Source organism: Entelurus aequoreus, linkage group LG17 (assembly GCF_033978785.1).
Source record: "Entelurus aequoreus isolate RoL-2023_Sb linkage group LG17, RoL_Eaeq_v1.1, whole genome shotgun sequence".
NCBI lineage: Eukaryota > Metazoa > Chordata > Actinopteri > Syngnathiformes > Syngnathidae > Entelurus > Entelurus aequoreus.
Genome location: NC_084747.1, coordinates 1,417,425 through 1,439,711, shown reverse-complemented (window position 1 = coordinate 1,439,711; position 22,287 = coordinate 1,417,425). Strand labels below are relative to the sequence as shown.

The following is a 22,287-nucleotide window of genomic DNA, read 5'->3' as shown; positions in this document are numbered from 1 at the left end:
AGTGTTACTAAATAGTAAAAAGACTAAACAGTGTTACTAAATAGTAAAAACACTAAACAGTGTTACTAAATAGTAAAAATACTAAATAGTAAAAAGACTAAACAGTGTTACTAAATAGTAAAAACACTAAACAGTGTTACTAAATAGTAAAAATACTAAATAGTAAAAAGACTAAACAGTGTTACTAAATAGTAAAAATACTAAATAGTAAAAGGACTAAACAGTGTTACTAAATAGTAAAAAGACTAAACAGTGTTACTAAATAGTAAAAACACTAAACAGTGTTACTAAATAGTAAAAAGACTAAACAGTGTTACTAAATAGTAAAAACACTAAACAGTGTTACTAAATAGTAAAAATACTAAACAATGTTACTAAATAGTAAAAATACTAAATAGTAAAAACACTAAACAGTGTTACTAAATAGTAAAAATACTAAATAGTAAAAACACTAAACAGTGTTACTAAATAGTAAAAACACTAAACAGTGTTACTAAATAGTAAAAATACTAAATAGTAAAAACACTAAACAGTGTTACTAAATAGTAAAAACACTAAACAGTGTTACTAAATAGTAAAAATACTAAATAGTAAAAACACTAAACAGTGTTACTAAATAGTAAAAATACTAAATAGTAAAAAGACTAAACAGTGTTACTAAATAGTAAAAACACTAAACAGTAAAAACACTAAACAGTGTTACTAAATAGTAAAAATACTAACTAGTAAAAAGACTAAACAGTGTTACTAAATAGTAAAAATACTAACTAGTAAAAAGACTAAACAGTGTTACTAAGTAGATTGAAGAGTTGTACTAGATAAGTTAATGAGAGTAGTTGTGAGTGTCCTACAAAGTGAACATACTGTATGGTGAAATCCATCCAAAGTTGTTCTTGTCTTGTGGGAGGAGCTGAGTGTGTTGTGCTGCTGTGCACCTGGCAGGTGGAGAACATCCTCCTGAACGACCAGGGCAGTTACGTGCTGTGCGACTTTGGCAGCGCCACACACAAGGTCCTGCAGCCGCATAAAGATGGCGTGACCGCTGTGGAGGACGAGATAAAGAAGTAAGTCCCACTGCGGCTGGGAGATGATGTTTATCTGCTGGCAACAGAACAGGACTTACAAGGACTGTTTAAGGATCTCTGTTTCATGGGCTTTGTTCATGTTGACTGACATCCACATGACCTAAGCAGCCATCTATTGACTTGTGTTTGTCCAGAGATGGAAAGAGAATGCTGGTAATAACAAATGTTGTTTGCTCCGATTGGGCATATTTTTATCATCCATTTGTTTTGGTTTTTCAAATATTTTATACCCTTATCTAACAGAGCTGCTGCAGTAATTCCCTTGTATTTTTGGACTAAAATAAAGCTTTCATCCGCGCACTAACCCTTCTGCTTGCTAACAAGCTAAGAATAGAAATGAAATATGTGCATTTTGTTAGTTGTTGCGATAGAATCAAGGTCAATATACTGCCGCGCTTTTATTTTGAAGCTTAACATATCTTCGGGACTATAGAGCAGCACCCGCTAAATTTGAGAAGAAAACAATATTTTCCATATTAGCCGCAGATGTACACGTCGTGAAATGAGTTATTTGCACAGAAATATTATGTACATGTTTATTTACATACCTTAATTGTTTCCAAACGGTGTCCGTAACACGGAAGTAAATCGGCTGATCAAACAAAACAGAAGTCATGGTCATGGAGCCACTAGCTGCGGAAGCTAGCTCTCCAATCAGCTAAACCAGGGGTCGGCAACCCGCGGCTCCGGAGCCGCATGCGGCTCCTTGACCACTCTGATGCGGCTCAGCTACATACATGCCGACCCCCCTGATTTTCCCAGGAGACTTATGGATCTCAGTGTCTCTCATAGATTACTCCCAGGGAAAAAATAATCCTATTTACACTCTAATTACTAAATAAAGGGAGTGCCCTAATTGCACTGCAGTAATTGTCCTCTATAGCATTTACATACAGCGCCAGTCCAGCCACATGTTGTATGTTGTTATTACTTGCACACACAGGAGACAGCAAAGCATACTTACTCATCAGCCACATAGCTTACACTGACGGTAGCCGTATCAAACAACTTTAACATTGTTACGTTACAAATATGCGCCACACTGTGAACCCACACCAAAAAAGAATGAAAAACACATTTCTGGAGAACATCCCACCGTAACACAACATAAACACAACACAACCATTACCCAGAATCCCATGCAGCCCTAACTCTTCCGGTCTACATTATACACCCCGCTACCACCAAATCCCCCCACACATCAACCCCCCCCCCACCCCCCCCCTCTCCGTGCGTTGGTTGAGCGGAAGAGTTAGGGCTGCATGGGATTCTGGGTATTGGTACCGTCAGTGTAAGATGTGTGGCTGCTGAGCTAGTACGCCTTGCTGTCACTTACGTGAGCAAGCTGAAATTGCATTCTACGTGTGATCGAGCAGGTGCACTGTTAGGGCAGATTGTAGAGGACGCCAAATGCAGTGTTATCACGCTCTGATATTCGGGAGTCTCCCGGGAAAAATGAGAGGGTTGGCAAGTATGACGCTATCAAGCGCCATTCGTTCAAAACTCGCGGGCTGCACTAACATCAAATTTCCACATTAAAGTGCGTGCCGGTGCGTGTGTTGGAGACCCCTGGTTAACATAGCACAAAGCATTTAAGCTTTGTATGTGGTGTTTTTCATTTTAAATTTAAAATTTTTTTTTGTGGCTCCCATTACTTTCTTTAATTTGTGAAACTTGCCAAAATGGCTCTTTGAGTGGTAAAGGTTGCCGACCCCCGAACTAAACAAACACAATAACTCCATGGTGACGTTTTGCTGAATTTACTGAGGAATTTGTTTAACAATGCAAAAAGAATGCCATTGTAAGTTCATAATACCAACACAGACAGTCGTAAACATGTTAATATATTAGCTAATACTAATCAATCAATCAATCAATCAATGTTTATTTATATAGCCCTAAATCACAATGACGCTTGCTTCATTACATTACAATAGCACGTACAAATATATGTGAAAACACTTCAACAGAAACCAGAAAAATTGTTTGTTATATTGTACAAATGGTTTAAATTTAATCCATCCATTTTCTACCGCTTCTTCCCTTCGGGGTCACGGGGGGGCGCTGGAGCCTATCTCAGCTAAATTCAAATTAAAAATGTTGCTTGGAGTGATGAATGAAGAATCCATACGAGTAATAACGCTATGGACGGCTAGAAGACAGACATGCACTTCTACTTCCGGTTAAAAGGACTTAAATGGAAGGACACTGCAGCATTTGGAGTGACGGAACTCGTCCAAAAGGTGGCGCCATAGCACAAACAATAACACAAGGATTCAGTGTCTCTGCTTGTGTTTTATGAAAAGTATTTGCATGATGGCCATCAGTGGAGAAAAATCCATAAATTAGCCGCACCGGTTTATAATACGCGGGGTTCAAAGCGTGGGAAAAAAGTGGCGGTTCATCGTAGAATTGAGGGTACTTTGCCCTGAAGAGGAAGTGCTTTATGATAATGATATCCATATAAACAAGAGATCTTTTCCTGTTGGCCTTCTTTCTGTGGAAGGAGACACTCTTTGGGACACGCACACTCACTTCCTCCTTGTTTGACATAGATGGCTTCTTTCAAACCAGCGCTCCTCCCTAGCCACCATTTCACATTGGAATTGAACAGACTTGACTTTTGTAGTCCTGATAAGAGCAGGACTTGTCCACATTTACTGTATGATACATTAGTCAAGAACTTGTCTCCCTGTCTACTTCACCTGGCAGGTACACCACGCTGTCCTACCGAGCACCAGAGATGATCAACTTGTACGCAGGGAAGGCCATCACCACTAAGGCTGACATATGGGTGAGTGTGTCGCTGGCTGGTTTACCTTCTCCTGTGATCCCGCTGCTTTTCTCTCCTGGTAAAAAGAGGGTGTGGCTGTATAGTCGGGTGTCATGCTCCTGTCTGCCCTGTCATTGACATGATGACACCCAGGTTGCATCAAGTCTTTTACTTTGAAACCAGAGCGGGATGTACCATTATCACCAAAATAATAACCGCTAGAGTGTGTGTGTATGTATATATTTATCTGTATATATATGTGTCTATATATATATATTTATACATCTATGTGTGTATATATATTTATCTGTATATACAGTATGTGTCTACGTGTGTCTGTATATATATATATACTTATACGTATATGTGTGTATGTATATTTATCTGTATATATGTGTCTACGTGTGTCTGTATATATATATATATATATATATATGTATATATATATATATATATATATATATATATATATATATATATATATATATAAATATGTGTGTATGTATATATAAATATGTGTGTATGTATATATTTATCTGTATATATGTGTCTGTGTGTCTATATATATATATTTATACATATATGTGTATATATATTTATCTGTATATGTGTCTACGTGTGTCTGTATATATATATTTATACGTATATGTGTGTATGTATATATTTATCTGTATAAATGTGTCTGTGTCTGTATATATATATTTAGACATGTGTGTATATATATATGTGTGTATGTATATATTTATCTTTATATACTGTATGTGTCTGTGTGTCTGTATATATATATTTATACGTATATGTGTGTATGTATATATTTATCTGTATATATGTGTCTGTGTCTGTCTATATATATTTATACATGTGTGTGTGTATATATATTTATCTATGTGTCTATGTGTGTCTGTATATATGTATATGTATACATTTGTGTGTGTATATATTTATCTGTATATGTGTCTGTGTTTGTATATATATATATTTATACATGTGTGTGTATATATATATATGTGTGTATATATATTTATCTGCATATATGTGTCTATGTGTGTCTGTATATATATATTTATACATATATGTGTATATATTTATCTGTATATATGTGTCTGTGTGTATGTATATATATATATATATTTATACATGTGTGTATATATTTGTGTGTGTATGTATATTTATCTGTATATATACAGTATGTCTATGTGTGTATGTATATATATATTTATACATGAGTATATATATATATATTTATACATGAGTATATATATATATATATATATATATATATATATATATATATATATATATATATATATATATATATATATATATATATATATATATATATATATATATATATATATATATATATATATATATATATATATATATGTGTGTGTGTGTGTGTGTATATATTTATCTGCATCTGTGTGTCTGTATATATATATATATATATATATATATATATATATTTATACATACATGTGTATATATGTGTGTGTATGTAATATTTAATAAGAATACATTTTAAAAAACCTTTTTCAGACAATCTACATGCAACCAGAGGATGCATTTCTAAATTGTAACCTGTTTTGAAAAAGTTTCAACATAATTATGATACATTGTAAGAATCGGTTTGAATCGAGAATCGATTCTGAATCGAATCTTCACCACAGGAATCGGATCGTGAATTGTTGGGTGCCCACAGATTCACAGCCCTAGATTGTACTCGCGTTAAACTCCTTCAGTGCACAATTACATTTCTGCGATCCCTGCATTCATTGGCATGTGCAGATGCAGGGAGTGCATGCATTCCAATGGGGAGCATGTCTCGCCAGAACACCGGCGACAAATGTTGGCACTTAAGGGCAAAGTGTCTTTATACTCTTTTAGCATGATGTTTAGCTGCTAGGAGACAGGTGGCCGTCTAATAGTGCGGTACTACACGCACGCAGAGTTGCAAGTGAAACCAGACAAGCGAGCGCATCCACTGACACACCCTCTGCCATCCACTGACACACCCTCCGCCATCCACTGACACACCCTCCACCATCCACTGACACACCCTCCACCATCCACTGACACACCCTCCACCATCCACTGACACACCCTCCACCATCCACTGACACACCCTCCGCCATCCACTGACACACCATCCACTGACACACCCTCCACCATCCACTGACACACCCTCCACCATCCACTGACACACCCTCCACCATCCACTGACACACCCTCCGCCATCCACTGACACACCATCCACTGACACACCCTCCACCATCACTGACACACCCTCTACCTTCCACCATCCACTGACACACCCTCCACCATCACTGACACACCCTCCACCATCCCCTGACACACCCTCCACCATCCACTGACACACCCTCTACCTTCCACCATCCACTGACACACCCTCCACCATCACTGACACACCCTCCACCATCCCCTGACACACCCTCCACCATCCACTGACACACCCTCTACCTTCCACCATCCACTGACACACCCTCCACCATCACTGACACACCCTCTACCTTCCACCATCCACTGACACACCCTCCACCATCCCCTGACACACCCTCCGCCATCCACTGACACACCCTCTACCTTCCACCATCCACTGACACACCCTCCACCATCACTGACACACCCTCCGCCATCCACTGACACACCCTCCACCATCACTGACACACCCTCCGCCATCCACTGACACACCCTCCTCCATCACTGACACACCCTCTACCTTCCACCATCCACTGACACACCCTCCACCATCCACTGACACACCCTCTACCTTCCACCATCCCCTGACACACCCTCCACCATCCACTGACACACCCTCTACCTTCCACCATCCACTGACACACCCTCCACCATCACTGACACACCCTCCGCCATCCACTGACACACCCTCCACCATCACTGACACACCCTCCGCCATCCACTGACACACCCTCCACCATCCCCTGACACACCCACCACCTGGTCAATGGACATGTTTGAGCGGCCATATTGCTTGCGGTGGCTGCTCAGTAAAATGGAGCTGGCTGTAAAATTCCCCGAGCAGATTGTTGAACACTTTGTGTGTTGACAGGCGCTGGGATGCTTGTTGTACAAGCTGTGTTTCTTCACGCTTCCGTTCGGGGAGAGTCAGGTGGCCATCTGCGACGGCACCTTCATCGTGCCGGACAACTCCAAGTTCTCCCTCAAGCTGCACTGCTTAATCCGTAAGTCTGCTGGGAATCATCTGCACTTCCTGCTGCTCTGCACACTTCCCCCTCCAGTTCCTTGACCACCTCCTCAGCTTGTGGAACAAGGGCTCCACCAAGTGGCCGAGGAAAGAAACCACATGTTTGTCCCGCTAGCTGTGGATGCTAACTCTCCAATCAGCTAAACAGACACAATAACTCCACGGTGAATTTACTGAGGAATTTGTTTAACAATACAAAAAGAATGCCGTAGTAAGTTCAACACTAACACAGACACTCATAAACCTGTTAGCATATTAGCTAATACTAACGACGCTTGCTTCTTTACATTACGATAACATCTACAGCAGGGGTCAGCAACCTTTTTGAAAGCAAGAGCTACTTCTTGGGTAGTGATTAATGCGAAGGGCTACCAGTTTGATACACACTTCAATAAATTGCCAGAAATAGCCAATTTGCTCAATTTACCTTTAACTCTATGTTATTATTAATAATTAATGATATTTCCACTTAATTGAACGGTTTAAAAGAGGAGAAAACACGAAAAAAATGACAATTACATTTTGAAACATAGTTTATCTTCAATTTCGACTCTCTAAAATTCAAAATTCAACCGAAAAAAAGAAGAGAAAATCTAGCTAATTCGAATCTTTTTGAAAAAATAAAAAAAATAATGTATGGAACATCATTAGTAATTTTTCCTGATTAAGATTAATTTTAGAATTTTGATGACATGTTTTAAATAGGTTAAAATCCAATCTACACTTTGTTAGAATATATAACAAATTGGACCAAGCTATATTTCTAACAAAGACAAATCATTATTTCTTCTAGATTTTCCAGAACAAAAATTTTAAAAGAAATTCAAAAGACTTTGAAATAAGATTTAAATTTGATTCTACAGATTTTCTAGATTCGCCAGAATAATTTTTTTGAATTTAAGCATAATAAGTTTGAAGAAATATTTCACAAATATTCTTCGTCGAAAAAACAGAAGCTAAAATGAAGAATTAAATTAAAATGTATTTATTATTCTTTACAATAAAAAAAATAAATGTACTTGAACATTGATTTAAATTGTCAGGAAAGAAGAGGAAGGAATTTAAAAGGTAAAAAGGTATATGTGTTTAAAAATCCTAAAATCATTTTTAAGGTTGGATTTTTTTCTCTAAAATTGTCTTTCTGAAAGTTATAAGAAGCAAAGTAAAAAAATAATGAATTTATTTAAACAAGTGAAGACCAAGTCTTTAAAATATTTTCTTGGATTTTTGAAATTCTATTTGAGTTTTGTCTCTCTTAGAATTAAAAATGTCGAGCACAGCGAGACCAGCTTGCTAGTAAATAAATACAATTTAAAAAATCGAGGCAGCTCACTGGTAAGTGCTGCTATTTGAGCTATTTTTAGAACAGGCCAGCGGGCTACTCATCTGGTCCTTACGGGCTACCTGGTGCCCGCGGGCACCGCGTTGGTGACCCCTGATCTACAGACATCACACAATTGCTTTGCTTATATTGTAAGACTTTAAAAATGTATGAATGAAGAATCCAAACGAGTAAAAACACTATGTATGGATAGATCAGTGTTTTTCAACCACTGTGCCGCGGCACACTGGTGTGCAGTGAGGTACAGTCTGGTGTGCCGTGGGAGATGATGTCATTTCACCTAAATGAGTTCAGAATATTTTTTGCAAACCTGTAATTACAATCTGCAAATAATGTCTAGAGCTCGGCAGAGTAACCATGTAATACTCTTCCATATCAGTAGGTGGCAGCAGGTAGCTAATTGCTTTGTGCTGATCACAATAAGCCATACTTGCCAACCTTGAGACCTCCAATATCGGGAGGTGGGGGGTAGGGGGTGGGGTGGTTGGGGGCGTGGTTATTTACAGCTAGAATTCACCAACTCGAGTATTTCATATATATTTCATATATGTATATTTCATATATATATATATATATATATATATATATATATATATATATATATATATATATATATATATATATATATTTATTTTATTTACATAGAAAAAAAAATAAAAATACTTGAATTTCAGTGTTCCGGTGGCTATCCATTAGATGGCAGTATTGTCCTGTTTAACTTCTCCGTTCATTGGGCAGGCAAGCTGTTTATATTGTGGGAAAGCGGACGTGAGAACAGGCTGTCCCCACTCAGTCTCAGGTCCGCATTGAGCTGGAGGGGGCGTGGCCTCCAGCTCCGGCTGAATACCGGGAGTTTGTCGGGAGAAAATCTCTGCCGGGAGGTTGTTGGGTGAGGCGCTGAATACCGGGATTCTCCCGCTAAAAACGGGAGGGTTGGCAAGTATGCAATAAGCAGACAACAGCGGGAGGCAGTGTGCAGGTAAAAAGGTGTCTAACGCTTAAACCAAAAATAAACAAAGGCGAGTGCCGCTAAGAAAAGGCATTGAAGCTTAGGGAAGGCTATGCAGAACCAAACTAAAACTGAACTGGCTGCAAAGTAAACAAAAACAGAATGCTGGACAACAGCAAAGACTTACTGTGGAGCAAAGACGGCGCCCGCAAAGTACGTCCGTACATGACATGACAATCAACAATGTCCACACAAAGAAGGATAGACTTGAGTTGTGTAGTCCTGATAAGAAGAGCAGGACTGGTATGTTTGTGCCCGCAGGATACATGCTGGAGCCGGAGCAGGAGAAGAGACCGGACATTTACCAAGTGTCCTACTTTGCCTTCCAGTTTGCTGCAAGGGACTGTCCTGTGCCAAACATCTTTGTAGGTGACACATCCTGTCCTGTCTGTCCTCTGTCCTCACCACGCTCCTCTTCCCTAGAGCTCCACCATACCCACCTTGCTGCCCCAGCCCCTCACCGCCAGCCAGGTGGCGGCCAAGAAGAGCACCACCAAAGCAAGGTAGTCTCACTGACCACTGCAGGGTGTCCACGGACACCTTTTTAACACATTCTAAAAGGTATGTTTCAACAAAAAAAGCATTAAAAAGTGGAATAATAGAGCAGACAGGTGAAAAGTAAGGAGAAAAAGTTGACTGGAATAACACAAAACTGCCTTGCAGGCTGTTAAAACTGTCACTGTTCATGAATATAATAATGAATCGTATAAATTACTGACATATTTAAGGCTCCAATTACTTCACATCAAATATATTTTACTTTGAAATATTTTTTGAGGGGAAAATTTCGCATTCGGCCATAAAAATTAGGATTGTCTTTGACAAAAATGGCATCAAACAAATAAATAATAAAAACGTATAATTGACAGATTGGTGTGAAAGTGAAAAAATAAAATGTATATTTAATTTTTAACACTTTTATGAGTGGGGTCCTTTTGAATCCTTCAGAATTGCTGCGTTTTTTTTAAATGTCATTGCTCAAAAATAATAATGATTCAAAATCAATGTTATGGATTATTGACATATTTAAGACGACAATTACTTCACATCAAATATTCCACTGGAATTCTTTTTGGGGAAAATACTGCATATTTTGTGTGTTTGCCATACAAAATCATGACAAAAAGGCATTCAAGTATTACAAAAATATACAAAAATAATTCTAATATATGGATAGATCTGAAGTTGATTTAGAAGTTCAAGCATTGAAACAAAAATATACTTATTTTTAGGGATGTCCGATAATATCGGCATGCCGATATTATCGGACGATAAATGCGTTAAAATGTAATATCGGAAATTATCGGTATCGGTTTTTTTATTATCTGTATCGTTTTTTTTTTTGTTTTTTTTATTAAATCAACATAAAAACACAAGATACACTTACAATTAGTGCACCAACCCAAAAAACCTCCCTCCCCCCATTTCTTTCTGTTATCAATATTCTGCTTCCTACATTATATATCAATATATATCAATACAGTCTGCAAGGGATACAGTCCGTAAGCACACATGATTGTGCGTGCTGCTGCTCCACTAATAGTACTAACCTTTAACACTTCATTTTACTCATTTTCATTCATTACTAGTTTCTATGTAACTGTTTTTATATTGTTGTACTTTCTTTTTTATTCAAGAAAATGTTTTTAATTTATTTATCTTATTTTATTTGATTCATTTTTTAAAAAGTACCTTATCTTCACCATACCTGGTTGTCCAAATTAGGCATAATAATGTGTTAATTCCACGACTGCATATATCGGTTGATATCGGTATCGGTTGATATCGGTATCGGTAATTAAAGAGTTGGACAATATCGGAATATCGGATATCGGCAAAAAGCCATTATCGGACATCCCTAGTTTTTTATGTGGATTTAATAATAAAAACAAAACAAAAAACACGCAAAAAAACAAAACGATACTGATAATAAAAAACCGATACCGATAATTTCCGATATTACATTTTAACGCATTTATCGGCCGATAATATCGGCAGACCGATATTATCGGACATCTCTACTACAATTACTTCACATCAAATATTCCACTGGAATTCTTTTTGGGGAAAATACTGCATATTTTGTGTGTTTGCCATACAAAATCATGACAAAAAGGCATTCAAGTATTACAAAAATATACAAAAATAATTCTAATATATGGATAGATCTGAAGTTGATTTAGAAGTTCAAGCATTGAAACAAAAATATACTTATTTTAACACTTATGAGTGAGGCCCTTTTGGATCCATAACAATTTTAGTGATTTGTTTTGTTTTAAAGAAACTGTCATTGCTCCAAAAATAATAATGAATCAAAATCAATGTTATGGATTATTGACATATTTAAGGCTCCATTTACTTCACATCAAATATATTTTACTTTGAAATAATTTTTGAGGGGGAAATTTCGCATTCGGCCATAAAAATTAGGATTGTCTTTGACAAAAATGGCATAAAACAAATAAATAATAAAAACGTATAATTGACAGATTGGTGTGAAAGTGAAAAAATAAAATGTATATTTAATTTTTAATACTTTTATGAGTGGGGTCCTTTTGAATCCTTCAGAATTGGTGCGTTTTTTTTAAATGTCATTGCTCAAAAATAATAATGATTCAAAATCAATGTTATGAATTATTGACATATTTAAGACTACAATTACTTCACATCAAATATTCCACTGGAATTCTTTTTGGGGAAAATACTGCATTTTTTGTGTGTTTGCCATACAAAATCATGACGAAAAGGCATTCAAGTATTACAAAAATATACAAAAATAATTCTAATATATGGATAGATCTGAAGTTGATTTAGAAGTTCAAGCATTGAAACAAAAATATACTTATTTTAACACTTATGAGTGAGGCCCTTTTGGATCCATAACAATTTTAGTGATTTGTTTTGTTTTAAAGAAACTGTCATTGCTCCAAAAATAATAATGAATCAAAATCAATGTTATGGATTATTGACATATTTAAGGCTCCATTTACTTCACATCAAATATATTTTACTTTGAAATAATTTTTGAGGGGGAAATTTCGCATTCGGCCATAAAAATTAGGATTGTCTTTGACAAAAATGGCATAAAACAAATAAATAATAAAAACGTATAATTGACAGATTGGTGTGAAAGTGAAAAAATAAAATGTATATTTAATTTTTAATACTTTTATGAGTGGGGTCCTTTTGAATCCTTCAGAATTGGTGCGTTTTTTTTAAATGTCATTGCTCAAAAATAATAATGATTCAAAATCAATGTTATGAATTATTGACATATTTAAGACTACAATTACTTCACATCAAATATTCCACTGGAATTCTTTTTGGGGAAAATACTGCATTTTTTGTGTGTTTGCCATACAAAATCATGACGAAAAGGCATTCAAGTATTACAAAAATATACAAAAATAATTCTAATATATGGATAGATCTGAAGTTGATTTAGAAGTTCAAGCATTGAAACAAAAATATACTTATTTTAACACTTATGAGTGAGGCCCTTTTGGATCCCTAACAATTTTAGTGATTTGTTTTGTTTTAAAGAAACTGTCATTGCTCCAAAAATAATAATGAATCAAAATCAATGTTATGGATTAATGACATATTTAAGGCTCCAATTACTTCACATCAAATATTCCACTTTGAAATAGTTTTTTAGGGAAAATATTTTGTTTAAGTACTGTATTTTTCGGACTATAAGTCGCAGATTTATACTCAGGAGCGACTTATGTGTGAAATGATGAACACATTAGCGTCAAATATCCAATAATATTATTGATGTCATTGCCGTAAGAGACTAGACGTATAAGATTTCATGGGATTTAGCCATTAGGAGTGACAGATTGTTTGGTAAACGTATAGCATGTTCTATATGTTATAGTTATTTGAATGACTCTTACCATAATATGTTACGTTAACACAGCAGTTGGTTATTTATGCCTCATATAACGTACACTTATTCAGCCTGTTGTTCACTATTCTTTACACATTTTAAATTGCCTTTCAAATGTCTATTCTTGCTGTTGGCTTTTATCAAATACATTTCCCCCAAAAATGCGACTTCTACTCCAGTGCGACTTATATATGTTTTTTCCCTTCTTTATTATGCATTTTCGGCCGGTGCGACTTATACTCCGGAGCGACTTATACTCTGAAAAATACGGTAATTTTTATTTGGCAAAAATGGCATAAAACAAACAAAATAATAAAATCTCATAATCAACGGATAGATCAGGGGCCGTACTTATCAAGCTTCTTAGAATGACTCCTAAGAAGTCTGCTAAGAGTTGACTTAAGAGTAAATAAATTCTTGGCTGAAAGCTGCACTTAAAAGTTAGTTATCAAGCGTCTTACTCACACTTTCAGCGAAGTGTAGGACTGAATCTTAAGTGTCACACTCAGAGCTGAATTACGACATTACTATGTGCCGTAAACGCAATTTTAGGTGACGTCATTTCTGTGTCCATAGAAATGACCAATCACGGAAGGGAATCCCTTGTCTAAGAATAAAGAAATATCTTGGAAATATTGAAGTGGACAATGGGAGTGTATATTTTGACAATAAACTACAAAATAATACAAAACAAACTAGTCCCCGCCGGCACTCACGCTACCGCTCCCTCTCTTCTCTCGCCCACACACTCACTGACGTCACTCACCTCACGGCCACACACATACGCTACTGTCATAACATTTTCTTTCCAATTCATTAATTAGGCAACTAATTTGAAAGTGGTGTGGGTGGCTCTATATACACTAGCCCACTGCAGCCACATGCAGAAATCAACAAGGAATCAAAAAGTATTAAATCTGTGACAAAAATAATATCCGCTCTGTCTAAACCAGGGGTCTCAAACTCAATTTACCTGGGGGCCACTGGATGCAGAAACTGGGTGAGGCTGGGCCGCAAGAAAAGATTTCTTAAAAAAAATCTAACATGCACTTTTTAATGAATTCACCTCCTTTGAATGGCTTTCCCGCCCTAGCAACCATCTCACTCACCATGTAGCTAGCTTTGACAGCTGCATCGCTCTTTTCGCTTGCTTTCTTGACGAAATCTTGTTGCCTCAGTAGACTGGTTTTAAAATTTGCAACCCGGTTCACTCCCCTAGTATTTTGCATACTCCTCAGCATGTCTAGTTGTATAATGACGTTTCAAATTGTATTCCTTGTGCAACGCAACTTTCTCTGTATCAACTACAGAAAAGAGCTATAAGGATTATTCATAAAGTAGATTACTTAAAACACACTAACATATTATTTATTAATTCGGGTTTATTGAAACTACAGGAGCTAGTAAAGTTACAGACATTATGTGTCATGTTTAAGGCTAAAAGTAAAACATTACCAGCAAATTTACAAAAAATGTTTGTCATCACTTCTGAGAATGAAGAGCATAGAAGAAAAGGTCATTTCAAACATCAGTATTCAAGGACAACTTTAAAACAAATGTGTATATCAGTGGTGGGGGTTAAACTATGGAATTCTCTTTACAAGAGATAAAAGATTGTAAAAATATATTCCAATTGAAAAAATATATAAGGACAGAACAATGAGATCATATGGACAGCCATAACTGTTTACATTTTGCTTTATATTTATTATTTTACTTATTTTTTGCCTAGTTTTGTATTTGTTTTGTATCATCCTGTGAGGTGTATACTACTTATTTTGTTTTTTTTGTTCTTTTTGTACATCATGAAGTTTTGCACTTCTTGTGTTTTTTTGTTTGTTTTCGTTATATTTGGATGTAATTGTTTGTTTATATGATATCATTAAGTAAGACTACGTACTATGTTGAAGGGGGCAGAAAAATATAAGATTTTTCTTCATCCTGCTCCTTCTCAGGCATTGGTGTGTAAATGTATAATTTAAAAATTGAGGTATAATTGTCTATCGATCAAAGATGCACATCAATGAAGGAGATAAATAAAAATGAAATGAAATGAAATAAGACACGTCGGGGTGCCCCTGTGAAAGAAATATTGCATCAAAAATCGTCTCTGTCTGGAGCCAACGGGAGGAGGGTGGGGGGTGGAGTTTACAGTTACGGTAGCACAATTAGCCCCGAACGGGTTAACATCACCACGTCTGTATCAGCGCTGGGGTCCAGTGCACCACACTTTTGTATTGTCGCTCGCTCCTTCGGCGGAGTGCTCGTCTTCCCCGCCCGGACTGTTTACAACGGGGGCGGGAGCGAGCAGGCGGGCGAGGGAGGGAGGAAGGAAGAGCGTGTGTCATAGAAAAGCTGCAAAATGTTTCTCTGCTTGCATTACGCAAGTGACATCAATGCATACTTGCCAACCTTGAGACCTCCGAATTCGGGAGATGGGGGGGGTTGAGTTGGGCGGGGTTAGGGGTAGCGGGGGTGTTTTTGTAGCCCGGAAGAGTTAGGGCTGCAAAGGATTCTGGGTATTTGTTCTGTTGTGTTTATGTTGTGTTTAGGTGCGGATGTTCTCCCGAAATGTGTTTGTCATTCTTGTTTGGTGTGGGTTCACAGTGTGGCGCATATTTGTAACAGTGTTAAAATATAAATAAAATAAAATATGACCACCCTCAGTGTGACATGTATGGCTGTTCCTTAAGTATGTCTTGCAATAACCTGCGTGTGTCTCTAGAAGCCTCATACAACATGTGTCTGGGCTGGCACGCTGTTAGTATGGAGAAAAAGATGATGCGGTGACAGATTCTAGAGGACACTGATGACAGTGCCATCACGGCACGCCCTCGATATTGTCGAGAGCCTCATACCACAACGTGATTGGTAGATTTCTTCAGCTCCGCACACAACGCTGTCAAGCGCCATTCATTTAAAACTCGCGGGCCGCACTAACATTAAACTTTCATATTAAGGTGGGGGCCGCAAAATAACGTCTCCCGGGCCACAATTGGCCCGCGGGCCGCGTGTTTGAGACCCCTGGTCTAAACGATACCGTTTGATCAGCTGCTCGTCATAAAAAAAAAACCAAACATTGTTCCGTTCCCTGAACGTTGGCGCACGTCTCTCTCGCCTCAGTGCCATCCCCTGCTGGCAACTCCTAACCACTTAAGACACCTCTGAAGGTCTCTTAAATATCGTGGAGAGTAGGAGTGATTCTTAGACTTAAGAACGTTGATAAAAAGCTTTTATTCTTAAGTTTGAGAGTAGGACTACATTTCGCAAATTCTCAGGACTTAAGTGTAAAATGGCACTCTAAGAAGCTTGATAAGTACGGCCCCTGAAGTTGATCTCGCGACTTAAGTGTTGAAAGTAAAAATAAAAAAAACAATTGTATGACTTAATTGAACATTTTTACCAGGGTTACTTCACGTCCAATATTTCACTTTGGTTTTTTGTTTGTCATAAAAACAAGATTTCCTTGGGAGAAAATACATTTTTCAAAGGTTATATTGACAGATAAACTTGAAGTTGATCTACAGATTTACTGTAACACCTAATGAAATATGACTTAACATTTTTATTACTCTCTATTGTCCCCGGGACCAAACTTTAGGGGGAAAAAATCAATATGTTGTGTTTATTTTGAAAATGAAAAGTATCAAAACGGCTTCCGCATGCTTTCTTTTCTTTCTTTTTTTTAAATTGGATAAGTTAGGACACCCCTGGATTAAAGAAGGCTACATCTAAAGTTTGACTGTTTGTGTTTAGGATACGAGACTCTGTGGGGCCCACAGAAACCTCCATCGCCCCCAGACAAAGACCCAAGGCGGCCAGCAGCAACATCCTGCCGCTGGCCAGCGTCACACCTGTCACCGTGTCACCTGTCACCGTGTCTGCACCTGTCAGCAACGGTCAGAAAGGTGCGTCACTCAGTCAATCGTTGTGTTGCAGTGGCACCTGCTGGTGTCAGACGGTACTGACTGGTCCTGATCAGCTACAGGGACCTTAAAGGATTGTAGTTAAATGTTGCTATTACTCTTCTTTAAGTGTGACACACGTGTTGATGTTGACATGAATGATGATTTAACAAACAAGTAAACAACAATTCATGTAATTTCTTGTAAGGAATGATGTTTACATGAATTAATCAGGATTAATCACAGGGCATGCAGTTATTAAAATGTGCTTAGGAAAAGTATTTGTGCACAAATGCCATTTTATTGTCGGAGTGTTTTTAAAGCTTTCAGTTGAATGCATGTCATCTATTGGTGACAGTTGTATTTTTAAAGGCCTACTGAAATGAATTTTTTTTATTTAAACGGGGATAGCAGATCTATTCTATGTGTCATACTTGATCATTTCGTGATATTGCCATATTTTTGCTGAAAGGATTTAGTATAGAACAACGACGATAAAGATTGCAACTTTTGGTATCTGATAAAAAAAAGGCTTGCACCTACCGGAAGTAGCGTGACATAGTCAGTTGAACATATACGCAAAGTTCCCTATTGTTTACAATGATGGCCGCATGAAGTGAGAGAGATTCGGACCGAGAAAGCGACAATTTCCCCATTAATTTGAGCGAGGATGAAAGATTTGTGGATGAGTAAAGTGCAAGTGAAGGACTAGTGGGGAGTGGAAGCTATTCAGATAGGGAAGATGCTGTGAGAGTGACCTGATATTCAGCTGGGAATGACTACAACAGTAAATAAACACAAGACATATATATACTCTATTAGCCACAACACAACCAGGCTTATATTTAATATGACACAAATTAATCCTGCATAAAAACATCTACGTGTTTGTTATGCTAGCTCCTAGCTCCTATGCTAGCTCCTAGCTCCATAGAACACGCCAATACAATTCAAACACCTGATCAACACACACAATCACTCAGCCCAAAAGACCGTTCACCTAACCCAAGGTTCATAAAGCTTATATATTTTTAAAAAGTTACGTACATACGCAAAAAAAAGTTGCGCACATACGGTCAAGCGATCAAATGTTTAGAAGCCAAAGCTGCATACTCACAGTAGCACGTCTGCGTCTTTGTCATCCAAATCAAAGTAATCCTGGTAAGAGTCTGTGTTGTCCCAGTTCTCTACAGGCGTCTGTGTATCGAAGTCAAAAGTCCTCCTGGTTAGAGTCTCTGTTATCCGAGTTCTTCCATCTTGACTGCATCTTCCGGGAATGTAAACAAAGAAGCGCCGGCTGTGTACTGTTGTTGCTGACTACGTTCGAAAAATACGTCCGTTTCGCACCGACAACTTTCTTCTTTGCTTGCTCAGCTTCTTTCTCCATAATGCAATGAACATAATTGCAACAGATTCACGAACACAGATGTCCAGAATACTGTGGAATTATGAAATGAAAACAGAGCTTTTTTGTATTGTATTCAATGGGGAAGGCATACCCGTGTTCGCCGGTCTACGTCACGCGCATACGTCATCCTCAGAGGCGTTTCGAACCGGAAGTTTAGCGGCAAATTTAAAATGTCACTTTATAAGTTAACCTGGCTGTATTGGCATGTGTTATAATGTTAAGATTTCATCATTGATATATAAACTATCAGACTGCGTGGTCGCTAGTAGTGGCTTTCAGTAGGCCTTTAAGTCCTTTCAGTCTGAGTCTCCTCACTGGTAATATTCATCTGCTCACTAACAGTATAGCAGTTAAAGTACAAGAGTTTGTACGCTCCAAATCATTTGCATGATTAATCTGAGTGTGTTTATGATTAATGCCATTATGCTGGTGTTTAGGGCTGTGAATCTTTGGGCACCACACGATTTGGTTCTATTCTTGGGAGTAACTAGTCTCGATTCAAAATCAATACATTTTTATTAAGATTGGGTCCCAGTTCTATGATGAGCACATTTCTCGGACTACAGAGCGCACCGGGACATAAGCCACAACCGCTAAATTTGAGGATAACAAGGTTTTCTTCCATATATTAGCCGCACTGGACTATAAGTGGCAGATATATAAGTTGTGAAATGAGTTATTTACACTGAAATATTCTGTAAAGGTTTATTTAACATACCTTAATTGATTCCAAACAGTGTCTGTAACGCGGCAGTAAAACGGCTGATCATACAAAACAGAAGTCATGGTCATGGACCCACGAGCTGCGCAGATTCAATAACTCCACGGTGACGTTTTAGATGGATAGGTCTTTATTGTCATTGCACAAGTACAATGAAACTTTGTTTTCAGCACAAACCCGTTCAAGATGAGACAAACAAACAGTGTACAGCAGGGGTCAGCAACCTTTTTGAAAGCAAGAGCTACTTCTTGGGTAGTGATTAATGCGAAGGGCTACCAGTTTGATACACACTTAAATCAATTGCCAGAAATAGCCAATTTGCTCAATTTACCTTTAACTCTATGTTATTATTAATAATTAATGATATTTACACTTAATTGAACGGTTTAAAAGAGGAGAAAACACAGAAAAAAATGACAATTAAATTTTGAAACATAGTTTATCTTCAATTTCGACTCTTTAAAATTCAAAATTCAACTGAAAAAAAGAAGAGAAAAACTAGCTAATTTGAATCTTTTTGAAAAAATTAAAAAAATAATTTATGGAACATCATTAGTAATTTTTCCTGATTAAGATTAATTTTAGAATTTTGATGTCATGTTTTAAATAGGTTAAAATCCAATCTACACTTTGTTAGAATATATAACAAATTGGACCAAGCTATATTTCTAACAAAGACAAATCATTATTTCTTCTAGATTTTCCAGAACAAAATTTTTAAAAGAAATTCAAAAGACTTTGAAATAAGATTTAAATTTGATTCTACAGATTTTCTAGATTGGCCAGAATAATTTTTTTGAATTTTAATCATAAAAAGTTTGAAGAAATATTTCACAAATTTTCTTCGTCGAAAAAACAGAAGCTAAAATGAAGAATTAAATTAAAATGTATTTATTATTCTTTACAATAAAAAAAATAAATTTACTTGAACATTGATTTCAATTGTCAGGAAAGAAGAGGAAGGAATTTAAAAGGTAAAAAGGTATATGTGTTTAAAAATCCTAAAATCATTTTTAAGGTTGTATTTTTTCTCTAAAATTGTCTTTCTGAAAGTTATAAGAAGCAAAGTAAAAAAATAATGAATTTATTTAAACAAGTGAAGACCAAGTCTTTAAAATATTTTCTTGGATTTTCAAATTCTATTTGAGTTTTGTCTCTCTTAGAATTAAAAATGTCGGGCAAAGTGAGACCAGCTTGCTAGTAAATAAATACCATTTAAAAAATCGAGGCAGCTCACTGGTAAGTGCTGCTATTTGAGCTATTTTTAGAACAGGCTAGCAGGCTACTCATCTGGTCCTTACGGGCTACCTGGTGCCCGCGGGCACCGCGTTGGTGACCCCTGGTGTGCAGGGTTACAGAACAGGAACGCTGATGGGTCGCCACAAGGCGCCCCGCCCCGTAAAAGATGGGAAAAAGGTAAAACTCTGGGGAAAAAGATGAGTAAAAAAATCCAATGTAGACTGGGGTCCTAAGGGAGTCTGGAGTGGGGGAAAACCTCCATGCAATGCACACATAAACACGTTACATTTAATCACGACAAACTTAACTTACAAACGTTACTTGGAGTGATGAACAAAGTATCCATATGTGTAGAACCGCTATGGACGGCCAGCAGACTGACAGACACTTCTGTTGGGGGGAAATAAGAAAGCACTTCCTGCCCTAAAAGTCACAACTTTATTGATCATGAATCTGATATTGGTGGAGCAATTTCAACCATTTCCTTTTTTTTTTCCCCAACTTTTGAAGTTGTGTTCATGCATGACCACCAGCAGTCCTCCTGAAGAGTCACGGCTTGTCCTATACGTCCCTGCAGCTCCCACGCCGGTGCCAGGACAGCCTTCCATGCCGCAGCATCGGGTCCTGCAGCAGCTGCAGCCGGGTGACCTGCGCCTGCAGCAGCTGCACCAGCACGCCAACGCACAGCAACTCCAATACCTCCAGGTGACTTGTGCCCTCTGGACCCTGACCCCAAGACTGGGGTGTCTTTAATGTCCTCCAACCTCTCTCAGTACCAACAGGCTGTGCAGCAGTCCATCCAGCTGCAACAGCAGCAGGCTTTTCTTCAGCAGCAGCATCATCATCATCATCATCAGCAGCAGATGATGCAACCCATGTGTCAGCAGCCGGCTGCTCAGGTCCAGTACGCCGCCATGGTGAGCTCTCTGCAAGAAGATCATCCAGGGGTGTCCAAACCACACTCACCCTTTCAATGTGTTCCATTACCAAAACCAACTCAATATAAAGATTTTTTTTTACCTTTATGGTTCCCCTCGAGTTAGTTCTCGGGGACCCGGAAGGGTCTCAGTCGTAAAAATTTTAAAAAAATAAGCCATATTTTCCATCCACACATTTTCTTCCGCTTATCCGAAGTGGAGTCACGGGGCAGCAGCCTAAGCAGAGAAGACTTCCCTCTCCCCAGCCACTTGGTCCGGCTCTTCTCGGGGGATTCCGAGGCGTTCCCAGGCCAGCCGGGAGACATAGTCTCTCCGCCGTGTCCTGGGTCTTCCCCGTGGTCTCCTACTGGTCGGACGTGCCCTAAACACTCCCCAGAGAGGTGTTCGGGGGGGGCATCCTGACCAGATGCCCCCCAAACCATCTCATCTGGCTCCTCTCCATGTGGAGGAGCAGCGCCTTTACTCTGGGATCCTCCCGAATGACAGATCTTTCACCCGATCTCTAAGGGAGAGTCCCGAAGGCCGCTTGTACCCGTGATCTTGTCCTTTCAGTCATAACCCAAAGATCATGACCATAGGTGAGGATGGGAACGTAGATCGACCGCTAAATTGAGAGCTTTGCCTTCCGGCTCAGCTCCTCCTTCACCACAACGGATCGATACAGCGTCCGCATTACTGAAGACGCCGCACTGATCCGCCTCTCGATCTCACCATCCACTCTTCCCTCA

The 22,287-nt window shown here is 38.0% G+C and overlaps 1 protein-coding gene across 1 annotated transcript in view; it reads left to right on the top strand.

Moving 5' to 3' along the window:
* Positions 1–22,287, top strand: part of LOC133632132 (BMP-2-inducible protein kinase-like) — an 82,149-nt gene that overhangs the window by 34,267 nt on the left and 25,595 nt on the right. The window contains exons 5-12 of the mRNA XM_062024373.1: positions 943–1,064; positions 3,798–3,879; positions 6,950–7,082; positions 9,718–9,821; positions 9,880–9,959; positions 17,105–17,256; positions 21,199–21,326; positions 21,395–21,538. Of these exons, the coding sequence (XP_061880357.1) occupies positions 943–1,064; positions 3,798–3,879; positions 6,950–7,082; positions 9,718–9,821; positions 9,880–9,959; positions 17,105–17,256; positions 21,199–21,326; positions 21,395–21,538 (945 nt within the window). The remainder of the gene's footprint in view (positions 1–942; positions 1,065–3,797; positions 3,880–6,949; positions 7,083–9,717; positions 9,822–9,879; positions 9,960–17,104; positions 17,257–21,198; positions 21,327–21,394; positions 21,539–22,287) is intronic.